This window comes from Oryx dammah, unplaced genomic scaffold (genome assembly GCF_014754425.2).
Source record: "Oryx dammah isolate SB20612 unplaced genomic scaffold, SCBI_Odam_1.1 HiC_scaffold_4, whole genome shotgun sequence".
NCBI classification, from domain to species: Eukaryota; Metazoa; Chordata; class Mammalia; order Artiodactyla; family Bovidae; genus Oryx; species Oryx dammah.
The window spans coordinates 36,499,345-36,525,203 of NW_024070188.1; the positions used below are offsets into that span (position 1 = coordinate 36,499,345).

At 38.9% G+C, this 25,859-nt stretch overlaps 1 protein-coding gene across 1 annotated transcript in view; it reads left to right on the top strand.

Moving 5' to 3' along the window:
- Positions 1–515: 515 nt before the first annotated feature.
- Positions 516–25,859, top strand: part of ASCC3 (activating signal cointegrator 1 complex subunit 3) — a 339,817-nt gene continuing 314,473 nt past the window's right edge. Inside the window, exons 1-3 of the mRNA XM_040239121.1 lie at positions 516–849; positions 23,870–24,000; positions 25,633–25,783. Coding sequence (XP_040095055.1) covers positions 23,911–24,000; positions 25,633–25,783 — 241 coding nt within the window. The 5' untranslated portion in view covers positions 516–849; positions 23,870–23,910. The remainder of the gene's footprint in view (positions 850–23,869; positions 24,001–25,632; positions 25,784–25,859) is intronic.

The following is a 25,859-nucleotide window of genomic DNA, read 5'->3' on the forward strand; positions in this document are numbered from 1 at the left end:
AAGTCGCTCAGTCGTGTCCGACTCTTAGCGACCCCATGGACTGCAGCCTACCCTGCTCCTCCGTCCATGGGATTTTCCAGGCAAGAGTAGTGGAGTGAGTTGCCATTGAACTGCTGCTGCTACTGCTGCTAAGTCACTTCGGTCGTGTCCGACTCTGTGCGACCCCATAGACGGCAGCCCACCAGGCTCCCCCGTCCCTGGGATTCTCCAGGCAAGAACACTGGAGTGGGTTGCCATTTCCTTCTCCAATGCATGAAAGTGCAAAGTGAAAGTGAAGTCGCTCAGTCGTGTCCGACTCTTAGCGACCCCATGGACTGCAGCCCACCAGGCGCCTCCGCCCATGGGATTTTCCAGGCAAGAGTACTGGAGTGGGGTGCCATTGCCTTCTCCGGCCATTGACCCACACACCCGGAATCCCAGGATCGCGCGCACGCGCGCCCGCCCAAGAGCCCGCCCTCGCAGCTGCCCGGGTCCGGATCCGAGCTCCGGCAGGAGGCGGGGCGGCGGCGCGCGCTCGCGGGCGGGGTGGAACCGAAGGAGCCGACGTGCGACGTTGGCGCCGCTGCGGGCGGGTGACGTGTAGGCTCGCGCCTGCTCCGCCCCCTCCCTGCTTGCCGGGTGTGTGAGTCTCCCGCGGTCGAGCAGTCTTCGTGGACCCTGCCCCGGGACTGGGAGGGATCCGGCTCGGCCCGCGTGGAGTGCGGACGAGGACGCGGCGGGGAAGTTGTCCTCTGGCCTTCTCTGCCCCGCCCTCCGTCCCCCTCCCGGCGTGGGAAGTAAAGATCAAACGGAAAGGGAGGGAAGCAGGAGCTGGCGGAGTGATGGGAAGCTCTTGAAGCGGGGCCGAAGGTGAGGAGGGGGACGTGGGAGAAGAAGGGCAGCCTGCGGCCCGGGGAAGCCGGCGGGAGGCGGGGCCAGGGAGCCCCAGGTGCGGTTGTCTTTCGGTCCCGGAGGCGAGCCCGGACCTGTCATTCCTCTCTGGGCCTGAGACTTTTCCGTGGTCTACAATAGTCTCGTCCTGCTCATGAAATTTGTAGGGTGGGGGTGGGGATCAAAACATGAACACAGCCACATGTTGCCAAGGTGTTAGGCCACAAGGTGATGGCCAGATGCGTGCTTTTTTCCCCCTGTGCGTGAGTAGTTTGTTTTCATTAGTTTTCTTTTTATCTTTACAAAATGTAATAACTTTTTCATTTTCTTCACGTGGACTTTGGAGAGAAATCAACTTCCCAGTATTTTTTACTTTCACACTGAACAGTAAATAAACTGGATAGGGAGTGGACCATGGTGAATTGTGGGTGAATTTAGCAATCGAGGAGTCTAGAATGTTATTTTGAAGAAAGTGTGTTGTATGTGCGAGCATGCTGCGATGTCGTGGGTACGTGGGCAGTTTTTTTTATTTTAAATAGGCTTCTTATCACACACTAACTTGTTCACTGATTGCAGTGTGCTAATGTATTTTGCTCTTTGGTTTAAAAGAAACGTCATTTTAGCGGTAGCTAAAAGTTTAATACGAATGGCATCACATGTGCAGTTCAAACTAGTAATCATATTTTCTTTCTTTCACTAAGTAAAATTAGACTTGAGTAGCTGTTGTCTATTACCACATTTCATGTTTCATAGACTGAAATCATCTTTCCGACTTTTCAAAATGTTCTTAAAAGTTGAGGATTCAGCTTTTGATTCCAGTCTAGATTGTGCTCCTGTTAATATATCTTTTATTTTTAATGGTGGTTATAATAATATTCTTGCATAAGAAAAATGCTCCTTAGAGATGCCAGTTAAGTGTAAGCTAAACAGTGTTAATTAGAGTGAATCGGGGCTTCCCTGGTGGCTCAGACGGTAAAGCATCTGCCTGCAATGCGAGAGACCTGGGTTCAATCCCTGGGTCGGGAAGATCCCCTGGAGAAGGAAATGGCAACCCACTCCAGTACTCTTGCCTGGAAAATTCCATGGATGGAGGAGCCTGGTGGGCTACAGTCCATGGGGTGGCAAAGAGTCGGACACGACTAAGCAACTTCACTTTTTTTCTTTCTTTAATTTTTCATGGCTTATCATTGTGATCCCTGCTGTATAGTTTTAGTTTTCTTTCATTCCTCATTCACTTACTTATGTCTTTCTATGTGCCAGGCACTATGCTAGGCCTAGACAGTCAAGAGAGACAGGATGTCTGTACTTAGGAAACTTTCTATAGTCCTTCCTCCTTCTAATAGAATCTTGATTAGGGTTCCTTTCATGCCACGGATATCTAGTTGACAAAAGCAAGGCTTTTTGCAAGAAAAAGTTACTGTCGGTGTTTATACATATAAAGTGGCATTGAAAAGAGGAGGAGATCATTTTACTTGACCAGCATGACTGGTTTTGTTTTTGATCAAAAAGATAATATGCATGTTTGTGTTTTGCTGGTTAAGAGGAGTAAGTTTTCTTTTGGACAAGTTGGCTTAATTATATAATTAAGAATTAGAAGTCAGTTTCTACCTGAAAAATAATACTTAAACATTAAAAATGTTTTTAAAATAATTTTTCCAGTTTCTACGTTGGTCTGGTGGTCTGTGTGTTAATAACTTGTAATTCATTAGAGTAATTCATAGTAGTTCTATGCACAGAGCATTTTCATCAGAAATATGTATAATACTTGTTGGCTGAAGTGAATTTATTGTCCAATAATACCTTCCATGGGGAAGTATTTAACATAAGCCCTTTTAGTACAGAATGGTCTCGATGTGTTGTTATTGTTCAGTCACTAAGTTGTTTACCATTCTTTTGTGATCCCGTGGACTGCAGCATGTCAGACTTGCCTGTCTTGATGTAATGTGGCACAGTTTTCAACTTTGAACAGATGTCTACCTGAAACTGAAATTTTAGCAAACACATTTATGGAAAGAAAAAGTACTTAATTACCAAGGAGGAGAGAATAAAGTATTTGTGTTTGCTCAGTTGTGGTCTACTCTTTGTGACCCCCATGCAGTGTGTCTGCCAGGCTCCTGTGTCCATGGAATTTTCTAGGCAAGAATACTGGAGTGGGTTGCCATTTCCTTCTCCAGGGGATCTTCCCTACCCAGGGATCGAACCTGTGTCTTCTGTATTGGCAGGCGGATTCTCTACCATTGAGCTACCTGGGAGTATGTGTTTAATAATTATCCAAAGGCAGACTTTATGTGTCTGTCTCCTATATTATACTCTAAAGTTACTTAAAATAGTTACTTATTTCTTTTGCCTGGTATAATGTCTGGCACATGGTTGACAGACCAATGTAAATGTTCATTCATTCAATATGTACCGTCTCATTTGAGTATTTTGTGGTTAGATGAGCAAGTGAATATTTTTGAGTGAGTTTGTCTACTGTTTGTTCATTTTCCTGCTGTGTTGGCTTATAATAATGTCTTGTAGACATATTTATATTTCTGAAACTCTCTGTGTTTCAGAGTTAGTGCAGTTAAACTTGTTCGAGTATTCTGGTTTAATCAGATTATTCGACCTGAAAGGGGCATAAATAAATCATTTTGTAACCCTCTCTAGTTTATTGATCAGAAAATTGATACCTTGAGAAGTTAGCTGGTTTTCTGCCATCAAACAAGTTGGCCTCTGAACTAATTTACCTCTGTTTTTATTCTGTTTCTTCCCACTGCATTCTACCTCTAAGAAATTGTTATTTGAGTAGAATAAACCTTGGGGACCTTTGTAAATTAGATTCCCATTTTGTCTTCCTGGTGTTGGAGTCTGGGGTTAGTTTTTCTCCACTTCTGTGATTTCCTCTTCAAGGAGAATTCATAGGAATTGCATTTGTTATCAAAGGTTTGAACTGACATGGAAAATAAGGGTGGGAATTTGGAAAGATACATAATTTAAAAATGTAATATGTAAGAAATTTTCAGGTAATAAGATTCTTGGGATATGTTTTAATAAGATAATTGGGAAGAAATATTTATATTTGGAGAAGAAAAAGTTCACAGCTGCTTATTTAATGACTAAATCAAAGATTGTCAAACTACTAAATCATAATTTTGGGAAGTGGTGTCTGGAAATGTCTGTTTTCAAGTGAATTCCCAATGATTACAGTGCAACCAATTCATATTGTTGAAGGACTTCATGTTAAAGCATATGAATTCAAGAGCCTCTTAATTATAGATAATATCTATTAAACCAGAACTTCAAAAGAAGGAAGGTAATTTATCTTAGGATTGTGGAGTAGTTAGAGAGGCAGTTGATAATGTTTTCCAGCATTTTCAAAGACTTGCTGGTTAATTTCAAATGAGGTGAGTGACTAGCAAGTTCCTCAGTTGTGTGTAGCTAAGAAACGTGGCGTATGAATTTGATAAAGGAAAACTATATTCCATTTCAAGGGAGGAAATTCTTGTTTACTGATGAGACAATTTAAGTTTGCCGAAAAATTCTTTGAAAGTGCATAAAATGTTCAACAGGCTAATCAAATGTAACAATATAAAAATGGTAAATTCTACTCTTATTTATAAATACAAATAGATACAGCTTCATCTTGATTTAAGAGATTTAATTATAAAATTCTACATAAATAATTTATAAGAAGAAATTAATGTTAAGGGCAGGTCACAATTTGCAAAAATGATTTCAGTGCACCTTTTTCTAGTGCACATGCCTTCTCTAAAATGTTCAGTTCAGTCGCTCAGTTGTGTCCGACTCTTTGCAACCCCATGAACCACAGCACGCCAGGCCTCCCTGTCCACCTACCGCCTTACTTGGGTTTCTCTTACCTTGGATGTGGGATATCTCTTTGCAGCTGCTCCAATAAAGTGCAGTTGCTGCTCCTTACCTTGGACGTTGGGTAGCTCCTCTCGGCCACGGCCCCTGACGTCAGGCGTGGGGTGGCTCCTGCTTTAAGTAGTACCTTTGTCACCAAGGGGGCCCATTAAACATTCTTTTTGAGCATTCTTTAAGGAGTGAAGGAAGCTTTGCAAAAATATTAGCAATGCTTTTACTCTGGGGACTGGAGTAGTAAGGAATAACCTAACAATCACTTCTGGAAGACTTCACAGTAATACTCTGAGTACACATCATTGAACATATATTTATTGAGTTCCTTGGCACAGGCCAAGAACTTTGCCAGGTACCAAAGAGAAGAAGATATACATTACTTATGCCCTCTTGGAGATTATAGTCAAGATGTTGGCTCTGTGGGACTGTTCAATGTAATTCCTTAAGGCAAGGACAAATACTAATGCATGGCCACTGACTGCTTTCCTGGCCATCTGAAGTTAGAAAAGTAGAGGCCCTGTCGCTGATTAAAAAGGTGAAAAAGCTGTTATCCTAAGTCATAGATTTTGGCAGTCAGCTCAGGAAGAAAACTGAGTGGGTTTTAGAGAGGTTTAAGGTTGCTTGACTTAACACCAAGCTTTGAGAACTCTTTTCTTTGTATTTATTAGAAACAGAACACTGGAAGAACACAGCTGAAATTCTAAATGCAAGGACATTTTACTACATTTCTTGACAGCGTTTGGCATAGTTGACCGTATCACTTGTTTAAAACTTATCCTAAGTCTGGCCTTACTTGACCTTCTGCTGTTCAGTATCTCCTTTATAGACCTTACCCCACCCCCACCCCCTATTTTTTCTGTAAAGACGTGTGTATCTCCACCTCCTGCTGTCTTGTCTTCTTTAGTCTTCACGTAAATCCTTGGATGATTTTCATCTGTTCCCGTGGTATTCCTTATGATTCTCATGTTTGTATTCAGACCTCTCTCCTGAACTTCACACCTGAATATTCAGTCCCTGCTGGCCATTTCTACTTGAACGTCATATGTACATCTTAGACTCACCCTGTTTGCGATTGAATTCATGATATTCTTCTGGTCTAGTTTTGTGAATTATGTCATCACCTGATCTATCAGTGTGGAAGTCAACTGTGGTCCTTGCCTCCTTCCCCACCACAGATAAAAATAATCAGACTAAGCCAAATAGATTTGATTGGATTCTTCCACTTTCCTCTAATTCACTACCATTCAGTTCAGTTTGGTCGCTCAGTCGTGTCTGACTCTTTGCGACCCCATGAATCGCATCATGCCAGGCCTCCCTGTCCATCACCATCTCCTGGAGTTCACTCAGACTCACATCCATTGAGTCGGTGATGCCATCCAGCCATCTCATCCTCTGTCGTCCCCTTTTCCTCCTGACCCCAGTCCCTCCCAGCATCAGTCTTTTCCAGTGAGTCAACTATTTATATGAGGTGGCCAAAGTACTGGAGTTTCAGCTTTAGCATCATTCCTTCCAAAGAAATCCCAGGGCTGATCTCCTTCAGAATGGACTGGTTGGATCTCCTTGCAGTCCAAGGGACTCTCAAGAGTCTTCTCCAACACCACAGTTCAAAAGCATCAATTCTTCAGTGCTCAGCCTTCTTCACACTCCAACTCTCACATCCATACATGACCACTGGAAAAACCATACCTTGACTAGACGGACCTTTGTTGGCAAAGTAATGTCTCTGCTTTTCAGTATGCTCACTACCATTACAGTTCAGGAACTCTCATCTTCTCTTATGGATGACTCTAACAACCTCAGAGAGTCTTTCTGCTTCAGGTCTTGCCTTCCTGTGGTCCATTTTCTTCTCCGCAGTCATAGTGCGTGTGTGCGTGCTGTGGCTTCAGTTGTGTCCAACTCTGTGCAACCCTATGGACCATGGCCTGCCAGGCTCCTCTGTCCATGGGATTCTCCAGGCAAGTAATCCTTGTTAAACACAGCTCAAGTCAGTAACTCTTTCGGAGATTTCTTTTACTATTAAAAGAGTTTCCAAACAACATGACTTACAAGGCCCTGATGACCTCGTTCCCACCTGGCTCTCCAGCCCCATCTCCTGCCACATTACATATTCCTTGACCACCATCCTTCAGTCATCTATTTAGTTCTTTGAATGTGGAATGTTCTCCTCTCATCAGGAGTATGTGTACCTGACTGACTCCTCATCCCTGTTGTCTCAAGTAAGGAAAGGTACTTTTTCTTCCCAGTTTCCTTTTCCACTAGGCTGGATACACCTGCTTTGCATTCCAAAAACACTCATTACTGCCCTCTTTGAGAGCCAGCAGTCTTATTCTATATTGAGATAGCTTATCTAATTGGGTTGTTTTCTGCACCAGATTGTGAGATTACCCTCTTGAAGTTTACTTGTTCACCCTTAGGCACCTGGTGCTTCTTGGGTCATTGCAGCTGCCGTCATAGATGGTCAGTTAAGGTGTGTCACCACTACAGACTTGTCTCATCTTTTACTTTGTGTTCATTCTTCTCATTTAAACTTTTAAATAATTGATACCTATTTAAAAAATCTGGAGATCTCTTATTAACTTTCACTCTTAATAAGATAACAGTATTTACCAGAAGAGTTAGGGAAGACAGATATTTGAATATTCAGAGTAGTGTTTCCAAATACAGGATGCAGAGTTAAGTTTGGATTTCAGGTAAGCAACGGCTTTTTTTCTTTTCTTTCTTTTTTTTTTTTAGTGTAACTATATCCCATTTAAGTATGTCTCAAATATTGCATAGGACATATTATACTAAAAGAGTAATTTGTTAAACAACCTGAAATTCAAATTTAACCCTGCATTTTATATTTTTATCTGGCAACTGTAACTTACACAAAAATTTGTGTGATTCTTAGTCTGAGAGCATAGACACAAAGGTAGATTGGGTCTCCTGAAAATGTAATCCTGATGTTAGTCATGCATTAATTCCAATGATCAAGTAGAGAGAGGTGTCTCAAGAAACTGATGCTGTGCCTGAGTATTTTTTAAAAATATAAGTTGAACAATGGAGAAAGAGTACACAAACTAAGAATGAATTAAAGAAAAGTGAATTTGTAGAACCTGTGATGTGTATCCTTGAAGAAACACTGAGGATAGTGAAAACAGTTTTTAAGCTACATTTAGCAGTGTATTTCTTGGGGCAATTACTAGGATGTTAAAAGAGAAAATAGATTTAATTAACTGCTAAATCCTCTTCCCTCTTTTATGCTAAGGAGAATGGAGAATGGACTGAAAATGGCAGAATTAATTTGGTTAAATGGAATTGAAGTACATTATGGGTGGTAATATTAAAAGAGTGCCCAGGTGTTCAATGTTAAGTCTCATAGGCCAGAGCATTTTCAGTAATGCTTTCAGAACCTGTGATTTGCTAGACATTCAGTTTGATGCTTTCACAACTCTTCTGTTTCTTGTTAGGCTTCTGTGTTTATTTAAAACTTAATTAGGGAGGGAGGTTCAAGTGGGATATACATATACCTGTGGCTGATTCAAGTGGATGTATGGCAGAAACCAACACAGTATTGTAAAACAGTTATCCTTCAGTTAAAAATAAATAAAGAAACTTGATTAAAACTTTAGTTTAGGTATATTTCCAGAATACGGAAAATGTTCAGAAAATAATGTACCACACATTGCCATGCAGATTTAACAAGGAGTAATTTTTTCCTTAGTTGGTGCAGTTCTTCTCTTGAAAAGTGTTGCTAATTTTTTTTTTCTCTTTTGTCACTTCTCTGCTGCCTCTCAATCCATTGCCTTGAAGCTGGTGCATAAAGTTCTCATGCATGTTTCTATATACTTCTGTGTGACAGGATATAAGCCAAGGCTTAATGAGGGGTATTGGTGGAAAGAAATGGTACTGATTACCTTGGTGAAGAGAACATTTAAAGTAAGATACCAGGTTTATATCTAGAAGTCACTTATGTGAAAAGAGTACTTAACTTTGAAAACTCAAAGACATTAGACAGTACAGATAATTTTATTAAAAGTACTGTTAAGATCAGAAGTCAACATCTAGTACTTAGTGACCCAGATACTTTGTGATTTATACTTACAAGGAGATTTTTATAAACCACTGAAAAACAACGATGTTCAACCTATACAGATGTCATTTTTATTAAACAATCAGTAAGTACCATGATTTTCCTGGAATCTTTACTGTAAAAATGGTTAATTAGCAATCTTTCAGTTCAGTTCAGTTCAGTTGCGTCCGACTCTTTGCAACCCCATGAATCGCAGCATGCCAGGCCTCCCTGTCCATCACCAACTCCCGGAGTTTACTCAGACTCACATCCATCAAGTCAGTGATGCCATCCAGCCATCTCATCCTCTTGTCGTCCCCTTCTCCGCCTGCCCCCAATCCCTCCCAATATCAGATCTTTTCCAATGAGTCAACTCTTCACATGAGGTGGCCAAAGTACTGGAGCTTCAGCTTCAGCATCATTCCTTCCAAAGAAATCCCAGGGCTGATCTCCTTCAGAATGGACTGGTTGGATCTCCTTGCAGTCCAAGGGACTCTCAAGAGTCTTCTCCAACACCACAGTTCAAAAGCATCAATCTTCGGCTCTCATCTTTCTTCACAGTCCAACTCTCACATCCATACATGACCACTGGAAAAATCATAGCCTTGACTAAACGGACCGTAGTCTGCAAAGTAATGTCTCTACTTTTGAATATGCTATCTAGATTGGTCATAACTTTTCTTCCAAGGAGTAAGTGTCTTTTAATTTCATGGCTGCAGTCACCATCTGCAGTGACTTTGGAGCCCCCCAAAATAAAGTCTGACACTGTTTCCACTGTTTCCCCATCTATTTCCCATGAACTGATGGGACCAGATATCATGATCTTCGTTTTCTGAATGTTGAGATTTAAGCTAACTTTTTCACTCTCCTCTTTCACTTTCATCAAGAGGCTTTTTAGTTCCTCTTCACTTTCTGCCATAAGGGTGGTGTCATCTGCATATCTGAGGTTATTGATATTTCTCCTGGCAATCTTGATTCCAGCTTGTGTTTCTTCCAGTCCAACGTTTCTCATGATGTACTCTGCATATAAGTTAAATAAGCAGGGTGACAATATACAGCCTTGACGGACTCCTTTTCCTATTTGGAACCAGTCTTGTTCCACGTCAAGTTCTAACTGTTGCTTCCTGACCTGCATATAGGTTTCTCAAGGGGCAGGTCAGGTGGTCTGGTATTCCCATCTCTTTCAGAATTTTCCACAGTTTATTGTGATCCACACAGTCAAAGGCTTTGGCATAGTCAATAAAGCAGAAATAGATGTTTTTCTGGAACTCTCTTGCTTTTTCCATGATCCAGCAGATGTTGGCAATTTGATCTCTGGTTCCTCTGCCTTTTCTAAAACCAGCTTGAACATCTGGAAGTTCGTTCACATATAGCTGAAGCCTGGCTTGGAGAATTTTGAGCGTTACTTTACTAGCATGTGAGATGAGTGCAATTGTGCTGTAGTTTGAGCATTCTTTGGCATTGCCTTTCTTTGGGATTGGAATGAAAACTGACCTTTTCCAGTCCTGTGGCCACTGCTGAGTTTTCCAAATTTGCTGGCATATTGAGTGCAGCACTTTCACTGCATCACCTTTCAGGATTTGAAAGAGCTCAACTGGAATTCCATCACCTCCACTAGCTTTGTTTGTAGTGATGCTTTCTAAGGCCCATTTGACTTCAGATTCCAGGATGTCTGGCTCTAGGTGAGTGATCACACCATCGTGATTATCTTGGTCGTGAAGATCTTTTTTGTACAATTCTTCTGTGTATTCTTGCCACCTCTTCTTAGTATCTTCTGCTTCTGTTAGGTCCATACCATTTCTGTCCTTTATTGAGCCCATCTTTGCATGAAATGTTCCCTTGGTATCTCTGATTTTCTTGAAGAGATCTCTAGTCTTTCCCATTCTGTTCTTTTCCTCTATTTCTTTGCATTGATTGCTAAGGAAGGCTTTCTTATCTCTTCTTGCTGTTCTTTGGAACTCTGCATTCAGATGCTTATATCTTCCTTTTCTCCTTTGTTTTTCTCTTCTCTTCTTTTCACAGCTATTTCTAAGGCCTCCCCAGACAGCCATTTTGCTTTTTTGCATTTCTTTTCCATGGGGATGGTCTTGATCCCTGTCTCCTGTACAATGTCAGGAACCTCAGTCCATAGTTGATCAGGCACTCTATCTATCAGATCTAGTCCCTTAAATCTATTTCTCACTTCCACTGTATAATCATAAGGGATTGATTTAGGTCATACCTGAATGGTCTAGTGGTTTTCCCTACTTTCTTCAATTTCAGTCTGAATTTGGCAATAAGGAGTTCATGATCTGAACCACAGTCAGCTCCTGGTCTTGTTTTTGCTGACTCTGTAGAGCTTCTCCTTGTTTGGCTGCAAAGAATATAATCAATCTGATTTTGGTGTTGACCATCTGGTGATGTCCATGTGTAGAGCCTTCTCTTGTGTTGTTGGAAGAGGGTGTTTACTATGACCAGTGTGTTCTCTTGGCAAAACTCTATTAGTCTTTGCCCTGCTTCATTCATTCCATATTCCAAGGCCAAATTTGCCTGTTACTCCAGGTGTTTCTTGACTTCCTACTTTTGCATTCCAGTCCCTTGTAATGAAAAGGATATCTTTTTTGGGTGTTAGTTCTAAAAGGTCTTGTAGGTCTTCATAGAACTGTTCAACTTCAGCTTCTTCAGCATTACTGGTTGGGGCATAGACTTGGATTACTGTGATATTGAATATTGAATGGAAGCAATCTTTAGAGGTTTCCTTTAGTAATTATGTTCTAAAAAAGGTTGGAGATGTCATTGTCAAAACTTACATTTTTCTCTGAAAGACAGTATATATAATTTGTTGGTAAGAAAAATGGCTTAGCAAGTTAGAATGTAAGAAAGAAGGAGAAATACGGGTCTGACTGTTTCAGACATCTTTCAGTTTAGGAAGCTGTGAGTAACAGAGTATGGAGTGGTAGTTCAGCTCAGAACAGGGCATACAGAAAGTATGCTTACTAACTGTATTTGTCAGGGTACATTTCTGACTAATACAGAGTGAAAGAGAGTACCCTCTTTTAGTAATTAAGTTTTTAATATCAATAAGATTGAAACAAACAGTTCAGACCAGAATGTTAAATAACGGTCCTGGCAATACATTCTTTCAGAAAGACTAAGTAAAGCATGTATTACATTAAATAACATGTAACTACAATAAAATTCTTATTATGTATTCTAATTTGTAACGCCCAATGAGTTAGTAATTTCCTTTCCTGTTTTTATATTTCTTGTTTACAACATAAATTCACCTCAGTCCTGTTGTCAATGCCTACTTTTTCTCTACTTCAGAGAGAGGGGTAGAGATTTCATCTGCTATTTCGAGGTATGTGCCAACTTCTTTTACATAGTGTCGAGTTAGGGCTATTCAAGAATTTCCTCTGCACAAAACAGTAAATAAAGATCAATGCCATTATACTCTCTGATAATATTTTTTTTTAGGATTTGGAATGTATAATCCTAGTTATTTGCATATAAAAACTATCAGATTTCTAAAAGATCACTGGAGCTCATATTTGGGAATGTGGTGCTTTCCATATAACTGTAGTACAGAGGAACAAGTGTACAAGGTCAGGAAAATGCTTTCTCTAAACAGCTAAAGCTAACTCCAGAGCATCACTTGAGTTTTGCGTTTGGTGTATGAGGGTACCTTATGAGAGGTTTCAGTTAAATTAATCTCAGGGCTCATTAGGGGACAGGAACAGAGTGCCTGAGTCAATCTTTCCAGAGGCCCATAGATTGGGGTGGAGTGAGAATTTTGCCTTTTTCAGCTAATTTGGGCCACAACCTTTTCCACTGGAATGAAAGGAAAATATGTATTGCCTTGTATGTAGTGGGTCTGCTCCATGCATTCTCTGGAATATGTGTGCTGGTTTGTTCCTTGTGGGGTGTTCTTTCTGACTATTCTTCTTCTCATCTGTGCTGATATGTTATTCCTGCCATTTATCATCCCAGGAATATTGAAAAGAAAAGCTTTTTCTTATCCTTTGTTAAAAGTAAAATTGATATAACCTTGGAGGTCTTCTGTAGACTCTTAGGTTAATAGTTATGAGTCTGTCTAGGTTTTCTCCCCTATCTGTGGTTGGTAAACCTGGAGTTAATGTAAGTAGTTGGAGGGAAAAGTTAGAGAACAAGAATCTTATATATATATATATATAAATGTTATTCTTAACAAGCCATTGTAGATTTTGATTCATATGAAAGGTGTATATGTTGTTGTTGTTCATTGTTCAGTCGCTAAGTTGTGTCTACCTCTTTGTTACCCCATGAACTGCAGGACATCAGGCTTCCCTGTTCTTCACTATCTCCCAGAGTTTGCTCAGACTCATGTCCATTCAGTCAGTGATGCTATCCAACCATCTCATCCTCTGTTGCCCTCTTTTCTTCCTGTCCTTAATCTTTCCTAGCATCAGGGTCTTTTCCGGTGAGTTGACTCTTTGCATCAGGTGGCCAGAGTATTTGAGATTCAGCATCAGTCCTTCCAATGAATAGTCAGAGTTGATTTCCTGTAAGACTGACTGGTTTGCTCTCTTTGCTATTGAAGGGAATCTCAAGAGTCTTCTCCAGCACCGCACTTCAAAAGCATCAGCTCTTCGGCGCTTACCTTTCTGTATGGTCCAACTCTCACATCCATACCTGACTACTGGAAAAACCATAGCTTTGTCTATATGGACCTTTGTTGGCAAAGTAATGTCTCTGCTTTTTAATACGCTAAGTTTGTCATAGGATTTCTTCCAAGGAGCAAACGTCTTTTAATTTCGTGGCTGCAGTCACCATCTGCAGTGATTTTGGAGTCCAGGAAAATAAAGTCTATCACTGTTTCCACTTTTCCGCCATCTATTTGACATGATGTGATGGGTCCAAATGCCATGATCTTAGTTTTTTGAATGTTGAGTTTTAAGCCAACTTTTTCGCTCTCCTCTTTCACGTGCATCAAGAGGCTCTTTAGTTCCTCTTCACTTTCTGCCATTAGAGTGGTATCATTTGCATATCTGAGGTTGTTCATATTTCTTCTGGCAATCTTGATTCCAGCTGTGCTTCTTCCAGTCCAGCGTTTCTCATGATGTACTCTGCATAGAAGTTAAATAAGCAGGGTGACAATATACAGCCTTGACGTACTCCTTTCCCAATTTGGAACCAGTCTGTTATCCCATGTCCAGGTCTAACTGTTGCTTATTGACCTGCATACAGATATCTTGATGAGGCAGGTAAAGTGGTCTGGTATCCCCATCTCTTTAAGAATTTCCCACAGTTTTGATTCACATAGTCAAAGGCTTTAGCATAGTCAATGAAGCACATTTTTTTTTTTAAATTCCTTTGCTTTTTCTGTGATCCAGTGGATGTTGGCAATTTGATCTCTGGTTCCTCTGCCTTTTCTAAATCCAGCTTGTACATCTGGAATTTCTCTGTTCACATGCTGTTGAAGCCTTGCTTGAAGGATTTTGAGGATTACATTGGTAGCATGTGAAATGAGTACAATTGTATGGTAGTTTGAACATTCTCTGGCATTGCCTTTCTTTGGGATTGGAATGAAAACTGACCTTTTCCAGTCCTGTGGCCACTGCTGAGTTTTCCACACTTGTTGGCATATTGAGTGCAGCACTAACAGCATCATCTTTTAGATTTTGACTCATAAAAAGAAATGTATATGTATGTACTTATTTATCTTTGCTGTGCTTTCTCAGTTCTCCATGTTCCAGGTGTGTTTCCTAATTTGATTGGAAGCTATTCAAGAGTCATTGCTTCTTGCTTAAGAATGAGTTAAGATCTAAAGTGAACTTGTTTGGTGAAGGTTATGAATAGTTACAAATTTCCCTTGAAAGCCCTTTAGGAAGACACCAGGTTGTCAAAACCTACTGTCTCTCAATATGTCATATACAGTCACATTTTTCCTCCAAACTTGGGACATATCGTAGTTTCTGAGGATGAACAAGATGAAAAAGTTGGCTTGTGTTTAATGGCCATGTTGTATATTTTTTTAAAAAGGAAACTTGGTTTTAAACCTTGGAGTCCTGCAGTACAGCAAGATTCTCAGTTGGATATGCATGTAATTATTGAAACAGACTTAAGGGAGGATCATATTCTTGTTGCTCACCCCCGTTCACTCAAGAGCATGTATTGAATATGTGAAATAGTGGACAGAATCTCCAGCATTATTGTTTGTGTCTGTCTATACCTTGTATTTGGTCTCCTTTGTTTGATTCAAATAATTAAATATATCTACGATGTGACTTCACATTAACCTATTGGTGACATAAGGTACAAGACAAGTAAGGAATACAAGTTCAGTACAAGTAACTAAAATTTTTCTTTAGGATTTACCATGAAAAAAAATCACCCCCTTTTGAAATGGTATAATAGAGGATTTTATATATATATGTGTGTGTGTGTATATATATATGTAATATCTATTAAGGCTTATTTTTCTGAATTCTGATTTTAACAGTGTTAATTATATCTATATTACAACTTGATTTTTTTAAACAGTTGAATTAAAATATAAATATTTCAGCTTATTTTTTCTAAAAGGTATTGTATGTGGGCATATAATTCTGTTTTAGCTATTGAAATCTTAAATTCTAATTTTTGCTCCATTCACAACCTCATCCATCTTTTCAGTGTTTTTATCCCTTACCTACATTATATCTCTTTTACTTTTTTTTTTCCCTCCTAATAATTACCTGGTATTCATGATCACCAACAAGCAATTGCTTGACTTTATACTTATTAGGAAATATAGTTTGTTTCTTCTTGAGCTTTTGTTACTTATTTGTAATTAAAAATGCTGTAACTGTATTTTCCTAAAGTTGCTATCAAGCAGTTGGACCCTTTTTAGAGTTGAGAAACATGGGTTTGGAATATGAAAAAAAAATCTTATAATTTTTAATATGCTACTTCAGAATAATGTGTACTAGAATTCTAGCTTACAGATTATTGGTTAATATTATTTCACAAAGGGAAATGAGTTACTGTCAGATATTTTTCTTCCCTATTTGAATGTTAAAAAGGGCGGTTAACTTCTTCAAAACAATTTCTGTTTATCTGTTTCTGTATATCTGTCAGTATATCTAATTGACAGTCTAAAGGCTCATTCAGATAACCATAGAGAGGTACTTCAGGGAATAGGAAAAAAAAAAAGTGTGACTTCTAGGCTTTCTGTCTTTTAGAAAGATAGATATATTTGTTTTGAGGAATATTTTTATTTACATAATTTTGGTTGGAATAAAAATTCCTGGGGTAGCAATTGCTTTGTAGGTCAGTTTATCTTGATAAGACTTCACTATATCATGTCAGAAAGTTTAATAATAAACATTATGATGTCTGTCTTTAAGACCTCTTAGTTGAATGTATTTTCCTTTTATTTTGGACCTCAAATCCAGCACTCAATCATTTGCATCACTTAGGGTCCACTGCCCTCCTACTGTCCCTGAGTTATAAAACCTTAACCCTATATAATGGCAACCTTTGTTCCTGTGCCAGATTGTTGCCATTCTAAATTTATGGTTTCCAATATGGGATGAGCATTCATTTGCCACCTAAAAAGTCCTTTTATGATTTATTAGTCAGTTTCCTCTCATTGTTGATGGTAAGGTCAAACTTTTGACTCTGTCTTAAAAAATTCCATCTCACTTTATTTTGACTAGTTTTGGATCTCAAAGAAAATAGGAGTCATTTGGTGAAACTATCTTTTACCATATTTTTTTTCTCTCCCTGTTTACCTTCTGCTTCCTTTATAAATGTATATGCACTTCTACTTACCCACTCTGCCACACTCCTTCTATCTAAGTGGTATATCTAGACCCATGATTGTCTCTCTTGCTTTCTCAGGGACCCTGCTCTCCTAAGTCATGTTCATAGTCTTTCGTTTGGTTTTTCAGCCTGTCTCTATTGGCTCTCATCTGATTTATAGAATTGTGCTGAACTCTCTCTTGTATTACTAAAAGTCTCAGCCCTATGTTTTCACTATTTCTTGCTTTTTCTTCTCAACCACGTTCCTTGAAAGAGTCGCTAGTACCCATTTTCTTCCTTTCCATTTATGTTTCACCTACTGAAATGTGCTTTCTTCCACCATTTTTTTTGAAAATGTGTGTACTGAAGTCATCTAAGACTTAGTGGCTGAGTGCACTGGACTACGTAGCATAACATTTGAAACCTTTTCTTGTGATACCACCTTTTTCCTATGACAGCTCTTTGTTGATCCTTGGCCCTCTACTGTCTGCTCTCAAGAGGTTTTTAGAGATACATGGATGGGTTCATGGCTTTCATGCATCCTCTGAAATGAATTACAAAATGTTTATATGTGTGTATGTCTGTTTTCTTAGGGAGAGAGTCTGCAGGTTTATATAAATAATTTGACATAAAGGAGTATGTTCAACTATGCTTTTAACTACATTGAAGGGATAGCACTAAGTTCTGTTCTTCTAGCCACAGACCTCTGATAGGAAACCCTAAACTGTATATCCCACTTGATGGCCCATGATCAAAGTTTTCCAAAGCAGAACTAATCATCTTTCCACTTCCAGCATGCCTTCTCTGCATACACACTCTGCAGTTCTGCCTTTCCTGAGCTAGAGAGGTGGATGTCCTGCCTCTTCGACCTTCATCTTCACATCCTGTCCGTGAATTTATTCCGTCTCCCAAATAAAAACATTTCTCAAATCCATCCTTTTCTGTCTTTCCTTGCTTCAGTTGTATCCTCTGTCTTTCACCTAGTTTATTGAAATAAATTTCCAAATAGTTTGCTTGTCTCCAATTTGACCTTACCTTTAATCTGTTCACTACACTTAAATCTGAGTCATTTTTCTACAATATGTTACATTTTTTAGTAGGATAAAAAGTGCTTAAATTGAGACATGCTGTTGGGTCTCTGTTTACATCTTTAATTTCATGAGTCTCCAAATGCACTATTTATTTGGTTTTTTTAAGCAATAATCTGTTGGTTTAGTTTTCCTGTTTATATGTTTACCTTGGAATAACCTTTTTTCCCTGATCAGACCAACTCACTCAAGTCCTTTAAATCTCAGTTTCCTTCCTTCTTACTTACTTTCGTTTCCATCCTCTTAGGTGTTTCTCCCTTGTCTTCCTACCGTTATAGCTGCATAATTATTGCAGCTGTTTTTCTTTCTTTTCAGCTGTATTGTATACTTGTTATCTAGGGCAAGAGGCAGTCATACGAGAACTGTGTTTTCTTTTTTCCCCTTTTTTAATCTCTAGATCCTTGCAGTGTATCTGATACATTGTGGGTGATCTGTAGATATTTGCTGATTAAATGAATAACCATAAGATTTAAAATTTATTTTCTCAATTTGACCTTTATGCATTTCAGGTACCCTTAAATGTTTGGTGATCTTTTTACTGGTATAGTATACAATGGGTTTTGAAGAACAGAGTTCTGTAAGCCTTATTTATACCCAGTGCTTAACACAGTTCCTGCTAGATAGGAGATACTAAAATATTTGTGAAAAAATGGTTTATAGGTAACTGAAGAAGTGATATTTTGCAGTGTTGGTCATTTAACTTGAGGAATAAAATAGATAAAACCAAATAAACAAAAATCAAGGAATGTGCTTTACTTTATTTTTTGAGAAGTATAATTCATACTGATTATTTTGATGATCCCTCGGGGATCTTTAAAGTTTCCTGTTAGTGTAGAGTCTAACAGTGTGACCTCATTACCAGGCCCTACTATTATTAGATCTCTTCTTAGAGTTTGGGTGTGAGCAGTTTGTTGTTTTGTTAGGATTTGTTGGATTGGTGAATTAGAATAAAAATCAATGAAGTCTCACTCCTTGCTTTTTAAAGAGAGGGACAGGACATTCAGATTACTGTGAGATATGTCAAAATAATGAAAGTAGTGGTACCAAACTCTGTTAATTCTTAAGACCTTGCCTGAGGTAGAATATCCCATGTATCAGTGTCTCTTTTTCTGATATTATATTTTGAAAGCACCACAGACGGGAGAGCCTGGTGGGCTGCCGTTTATGGGGTCACACAGTGTTGGACATGACTGAAGTGACTTAGCAGCAGCCACATGTATGGTTAAAAGGTAGGTTCTGAGGCAGAATACTGTTCAGTTTAGTGTCAAGACCTTTCTTTAAAGACTTCTGACTTGTCAGTCATGAATAGAATTCTTATCTTTGAATAGAATTCTCTCAATCTAGGTAGAGAATTTAAACTCCAGGGCCCTAAGGCATACATTTTATGCTTTACTACTCAATGGATGATATTAACTATGTTCCATCTGTAGGAGAATTGAGAAAAAAGTCACTCAGTTCACTTTCAGTAAGACTTCTCTCACAGATCCTCGTTGAGAGGGACTGCTGGGAAACAGATTGTGCCCCTAACTTAAGTCGCTGAGTTCTTAATATAGGTGGAAACTTCGTGGTTACTGTTGGTTTGAGACAGGACTGAGATGGTGACTTCAGAATAAAAGATAACACCTCTGAAACAGTGGTTCTCCAAGTGTGGTACTAGACTTGCTGCACCACTGGAGAACTTGCTGGGAAAATAAGATCCTTGTGTCCCACCCATCTCAGTGCCGTCTGGTCTGCTGAATAGAAGATTGGGGGTGAAAAGTAGAGAGGTGAAGCTCAGCAGTTTGAGAAGCCCTCCGGATGATTGTGGTGCACACTAAAGTCTTACAACCTCAATGCTGTGTCCGCTGACTCTTGCTTTCGTTTATTCTTCAAAATGCTCCAGAAAGTATGTTGTGTCATGTTAGAAAATTCCCAGGGTGATTCTTTGAATTATCTTATTTCCAGAAATGTTCTCCTAAATTCATTCCCAGTGGGTAGCTGAAATTTAAAGTTAGCCAGTGAGGGAGTTTATTTGCACATTGGATCATTTTACTTTTCTAACTGCAATTCTTTATTGTGATGTGGAGAATCCAGCTTGTTTTTACCTCACCTGAATCATAACCTTTACTTACAGATTTGCAGTGCAAACAATTATGTTTTTTAATCTTTTGTGTTTCTGATTTCTAATCTAATTGTATTTTATTCAGAAAATGTGAACTGTATCTGGAGTCAGCAGATTAATTTTGTTACCCTGAGCCCAAGAATGATTTTTTTTTAAAAAGAATATACAGCAGAGGCTCCCTGCCACACCTAAAATATTTGCTCTTTTTCTGCCAGTTTTGTTGTCCGCCAGTCTGTACGATCCTTAACTTTTTCACATTTGTTGAGATTTACTAGAGATGGGAATACCAGACCACCTGGCCTGCCTCTTGAGAAACCTATATGCAGGTCAGGAAGCAACAGTTAGAACTGGACATGGAACAACAGACTGGTTGCAAATAGGAAAAGGAGTATGTCAAGGCTGTATATTGTCACTGTGCTTATTTAACTTCTATGCAGAGTACATCATGAGAAACGCTGGACTGGAAGAAGCACAAGCTGGAATCAAGATTGCCGGGAGAAATATCAATAACCTCAGATATGCAGATGACACCACATGGCAGAAAGTGAAGAACTAAAAAGCCTCTTTAAAGTGAAAGAGGAGAGTGAAAAAGTTGGCTTAAAGCTCAACGTTCAGAAAATGAAGATCATGGCATCTGGTCCCATCACTTCATGGGAAATAGATGGGGAAACAGTGGAAACAGTGTCAGACTTTATTTTGGGGGGCTTCAAAATCACTGCAGATGGTGACTGCAGCCATGAAATTAAAAGATGCTTACTCCTTGGAAGAAAAGTTATGACCAACCTAGATAGTATATTCAAAAGCAGAGACATTACTTTGCCGACTAAGGTCCATTTAGGCAAGGCTATGGTTTTTCCAGTGGTCGTGTATGGATGCGAGAGTTGGACTGTGAAGAAAGCTGAGTGCCAAAGAATTGATGCTTTTGAACTGTGGTGTTGGAGAAGACGCTTGCGAGTCCCTTGGACTGCAAGAAGATCCAGCCAGTCCGTTCTAAAGGAGATAAGTCCTGGCTGTTCACTGGAAGGACTGATGCTGAAGCTGAAAGTCCAATACTTTGGCCACCTCATGTGAAGAATTGACTCATTGGAAAAGACTCTAATGCTGGGAGGGATTGGGGGCAGGAGGTCAAGGGGACGACAGAGGATGAGATGGCTGGATAGCATCACTGACTTGATGGACATGAATTTGAGTGAACTCCGGGAGTTGGTGATGGATAGGGAGGCCTGGCGTGCTGTGATTCATGGGGTTGCAAAGAGTCGGACACAACTGAGCTACTGAACTGAACTGATACATAGGCCATTTAAAATTGTTACAAATGTACTTGAAAAGAATATATATTTTTATTTATTTTAGGTTAAATTTACTAATTTCACTGCTCAACTTCCATTTTTTTGTTGATGTTGATTTGACCTATCAATTGATCGATTATTGAGCTTTCACTTTGATGTTGGACTTGTTACTTTTTTCTGGAAGTCTGTTTTAATTAATGTTGAGGCGTGTTGAGGTTTAATTTTTATCGGGGCATGCAAAATCAAAATTTTTATACCTTAGCTATAACTTCTAATATTATGTAGAGAGGGTTTTTTTTTTTTTCCCCTATCCTTAATAATACCTTTTTTTTTAAAGTCCGTTTTATCTGATCTGATGCTATTGATATAGCCAATAGCTACTTTTGGTTATCATTTACAGGAGGATCTTATTCCATCTTTTAACTTTCAACCTTTCTCTGTCCTGTTTTAGGTATAGCTCTAGTGTTTATTTGATTGCTGTTTAGTAATTCAGGCTGTCAGTCTTTTGGGTGTTAAGATTAATTTGTTTACATTTATTGTGAATATTGATATATTTGAACTTCTTTCTCTTTGATCTACTTAATTTATACTTGGTCTAGTTGTAACAGCATACTGGGTTATTCAGATCTCTCTCTCATGCAGATCACCACTTTTGTTTTCACTGTATCTAATCTATTATTTAACTCATTATTAATTTTTTTAAATTTAAGTATGTAACTTTTATTTCTAAAAGTTATATTTTCCAATTTGCCTAGTCATTTTACTGTTCTTCATTTTTTTTAAAATTCTCTTATTTTGTTAAACATTTCATACAATTTTTTAATATCTAATTAATATAAGAACTGGAGATTTTACTGAAAATCAAATTTTATAATAACTTCAAGGGTGTATGCAGTCAAGAAGAGCAGAAACAGGGAGTGGTCTGAGGCATCCTGTATGGTCTCCTAGTTTCTATTCCAGTCCCATTAATGGACAGATTAGAATAATTAGTGAGGTCTCTTAATTGAGGTGTATAGGTCTTTTTACACATTGAGAAGTGGTTGGGTTACAAAACGTCTCTATTTTTAGACTCTGGAGTGGGAATCCTAATAAGCTCTGCCCTATTGACATTTGGGGCTAGATAATTCTTTATTGTGAGGAGGCTGTCCTGTGCCTTATAGTGTGTTTAGCAGCGTCAATAGGCCCTACCCACCAGAAGACAGTTGTACCCACCCAACTCCCCAGTGACCCAAAGTGTCACCAGATACTGCCAAATGTCCCAAGTGGGGCAAAATTATTTCTGTTTGACAACTTTCATAGCTTGGGCTTCCCTGGTAGCACTAGCGGTAAAGAACCCACCAGCCAATGCAGGAGATACAAGATGCAGGTTCAGTCCCTGGGTTGGGAAGATCCCCTGGAGAGGGGCTTGGTAATCCACTCCGATATTCATGCCTGGGAAATCCCATGGACAGAGGGGCCATGGGGTTGCTGAGTCAGACACAACTGAGCACACACACACATAGCTTATGTGACATTCTCCAGGGAGCCATGCCTTGTAAATGTGTATATTGTAGTTTTATTATAATAAGTATCTTAAACCAAGATAGCCCTCTAAGAGTAATCCAAAGTTGAGGACTCTCTTCATGATAAATAGTCTATCTGCCAGAAGACTAGTTGTTCAGTTGTTAGCATATAAATAAGGACATTAGATCAGATCATCTGACTTTTCTTTGCCTGGGAGTTCTCCCCTTCCTCAGCTGCTCTGATTGTTTTCTGGTTCTTTAGTCTTCCTATTACCATGATTTCTTTTTCTCAGTTTTTCATCCTTCTATTATTAACCACATAATTGTTGTTTAGTTGCTAAGTTATGTCCGACTCCTGCGACCCCATGGACTATAGCCCACCAGGCCCCTCTGTCCATGGGATTTCCCAGGCAAGAATATTGGAATGAGTTGCCATTTCCTTCTCCAGGGGATCTTCCCAACCCGAGGACTGAACCCACATCTGCATTGGCAGATACTTTACAACTGAGCCACCAGGGAGGTCCAACCAAGACATTATTGACTGCCAAACATATTGCTTTACTGTTGTGTTTGCTAGCGGAGATGAGTGAAATGAAGGTCTTTTTTTTTTTTTTGTCATGAAGCTTACTCTTTGTCGGGTGAGACAATATATAAATAAGTGCTCAGTCATGTCTGACTCTTTTCGACCCCATGGACTGTAGCCTATCAGGCTCCTCAGTCCATGGAATTTTCCAGGCAAGAGTACTGGAGTGGGTTGCCATTTCTTTCTCCACAAATAAGTAAATAAGAGACTATCAAATATTAATTAGTGCCTGTAAAGAGAATAGGAGTTTTGTACTATGATAGACAGTAGCTGGGTAGCTGCCCTGTCTGTGATTGAGTGGTCTTTTAAGCCAAGAACTTTGTTTAAGGAGGCAATTGTATGAACGTCAGAAGAGCACTCCAAGTAATACAAATGCATGTAACTGGAAAAAGCCAGTGAGACAAAAAATAAGAGATTATGTGAGATGAAATCAATGAGCATAAAATGAAATTGGAGAAAAGATGGGCAAATGCTTTTATCTCTGTCATTGTCACTGGTTGTCATACTTGGAAATCTATACAATTCATTTGAAGGAATGTTATAGTAGTACCCACAAATAAGTGTTGTTGGTGTTTTTTTTTGTCTGTCCCCCCCCCCCCCTTATAAGACAATGTGTTATAAAAGAACTACGTGGGTACAAAATGTGTCAAGAGAACTTTTCAGCATTGGTAGCAATTGCTTTTTAAGTGTTTTCTTTATTTTAAATACAGGCTAATTTGTTGAATGTGATTATCTCTCCCACCTCCTCTCTACAGTTAAATATCATCTTGTTTTGTTTCAGTTTCAAGTTTCTTGTTGTATGGATCACTGATTGAATAATAGATGGCTTTACCTCGACTCACAGGAGCCTTGCGCTCCTTTTCAAATGTCACCAAGCAAGATAATTATAATGAAGAAGTGGCTGACTTACAGGTACATTGTTTTAGATAAAATGATTATAAATATAAAATATGGGCAGATATTTAGCATTCCTTTTCTCAATTCTGTGTGCATTTTAAAAAATGGTAAATTTTACCTTCAGTTCCTTTCAGTCGCTCAGTCCTTCTCCTTCCGCCTTCAATCTTTCCCAGCATCAAGGTCTTTTCCAATGAGTCAGTTCTTCGCATCAGGTAGCCAAAGTATTAGAGTTTCAGCTTTAGCGTCCGTCCTTCCAATGAATATTCAGGACTGATTTCCTTTAGGATGGACTGGTTGGACCTCCTTCCAGTCCAAGGGACTCTCAAGAGTCTTCTCCAGCACCACAGTTCAAAAGTATCAGTTCTTTGGCGCTCAGCTTTCTTCATTATCCAAGTCTCACATCCATACATGACTATCAGGAAAACCATAGCTTTGACTATATGCACCTTTGTTGGTAAAGTAATATCTTTGCTTTTTAATATAGGCGCTCAGCTTTCTTCATTATCCAAGTCTCACATCCATACATGACTATCAGGAAAACCATAGCTTTGACTATATGCACCTTTGTTGGTAAAGTAATATCTTTGCTTTTTAATATACTGTCTAGGTTTGTCATAGCTTTTCTTCCAAGGAGCAAATGTCTTTTAATTTCATGGCTGCAGTCACCATTTGCAGTGATTCTGGAGCCCAAGAAAACAATTGGTAACATCCAGTTGGTAAATGCATGATTTTTTTCTTGGATCCAAAATCATCAGTACAACCAAAGGGAAAATTAAAGAGTTGGACATGACTTAGCAGCTAAATGACAGGAATAAACATCTGACTCACTGCTTTTCATTTGGTCAGAGGATGTCATGAAGTTTAATCCAGGGATCAAGTTCAGTGATATGAAGTAAAATATTTACAGCTTTCTGTGTCAGTTCTTGAGACTGGAAAGATTTATAGTCTCATGGAAAGAGTATATACAGATAAGAATCTCTTGGATTCCTAACCTGTTGTAGGGTCAACCTTAGGAAAGCAGTACTGATTTGAATATATTGAACCCATCATTTGTTGCTGTCGTTCGGTCCCTAAGTCATGTCTGACTGTTTGTGATCCCCATGGACTTCAGCACGCAGGCTCCCTCCATCCTTCACCATCTCCCGGAGTTTGCTCATATTCATGTCAGTTGGGGCAGTGATGCTTTCTAACTGTCTTATCCTTTGCCACCTCCTTCTCCATTTTCTTTAAATACCTTTCATCAAAAAGCATGACATAAAGCTCTTATATACAGTATGGTCTAAGCTATATAAAAAACAAGCAGGAAAATGAAAAGAGGTTTGTGGTATGTTACCAATTGTTATCTGGATGTTGGACTTTTTGCTTTTTACTTTGCCATATGAAAATTATTTCATAATGAGTATTCATTGTGATTAAACTATAGGAAAAGAAGCTTTTAAAAACATATCTTTGAATAAATGAGGTCCTTTTAAATCACATTTAAATAAAGCTCCTTCTGGGAGCTGTAAATTTGGATGTGAGTAGATACAATTTTGCATTCTTGTAGAAGGTGCCAAGTTGTATGATTAATGAAAAATATATGTGATAAATGATAGATTCAAGAAAACTTTTAACCAGTATGTTTCTGTATTATGCTATCTGTTTCAGATGAAGCGATCTAAACTTCATGAACAAATTGTAGGCTCGGACCTGACATGGATGAAGATTGTAAAATTTTTGAATGAAAAACTGGAGAAGAGTGAAATGCAAAGAGTAAATGAAGACTTAAAAGCTGTATTACAGGCTGCAAAACAAATAGGTATAGTCTTGTTTTTGTTTTTTTTTTCAACCACTAAAGTTCAAAAAAATAGATTCTTTTTAAACTATATACTAAA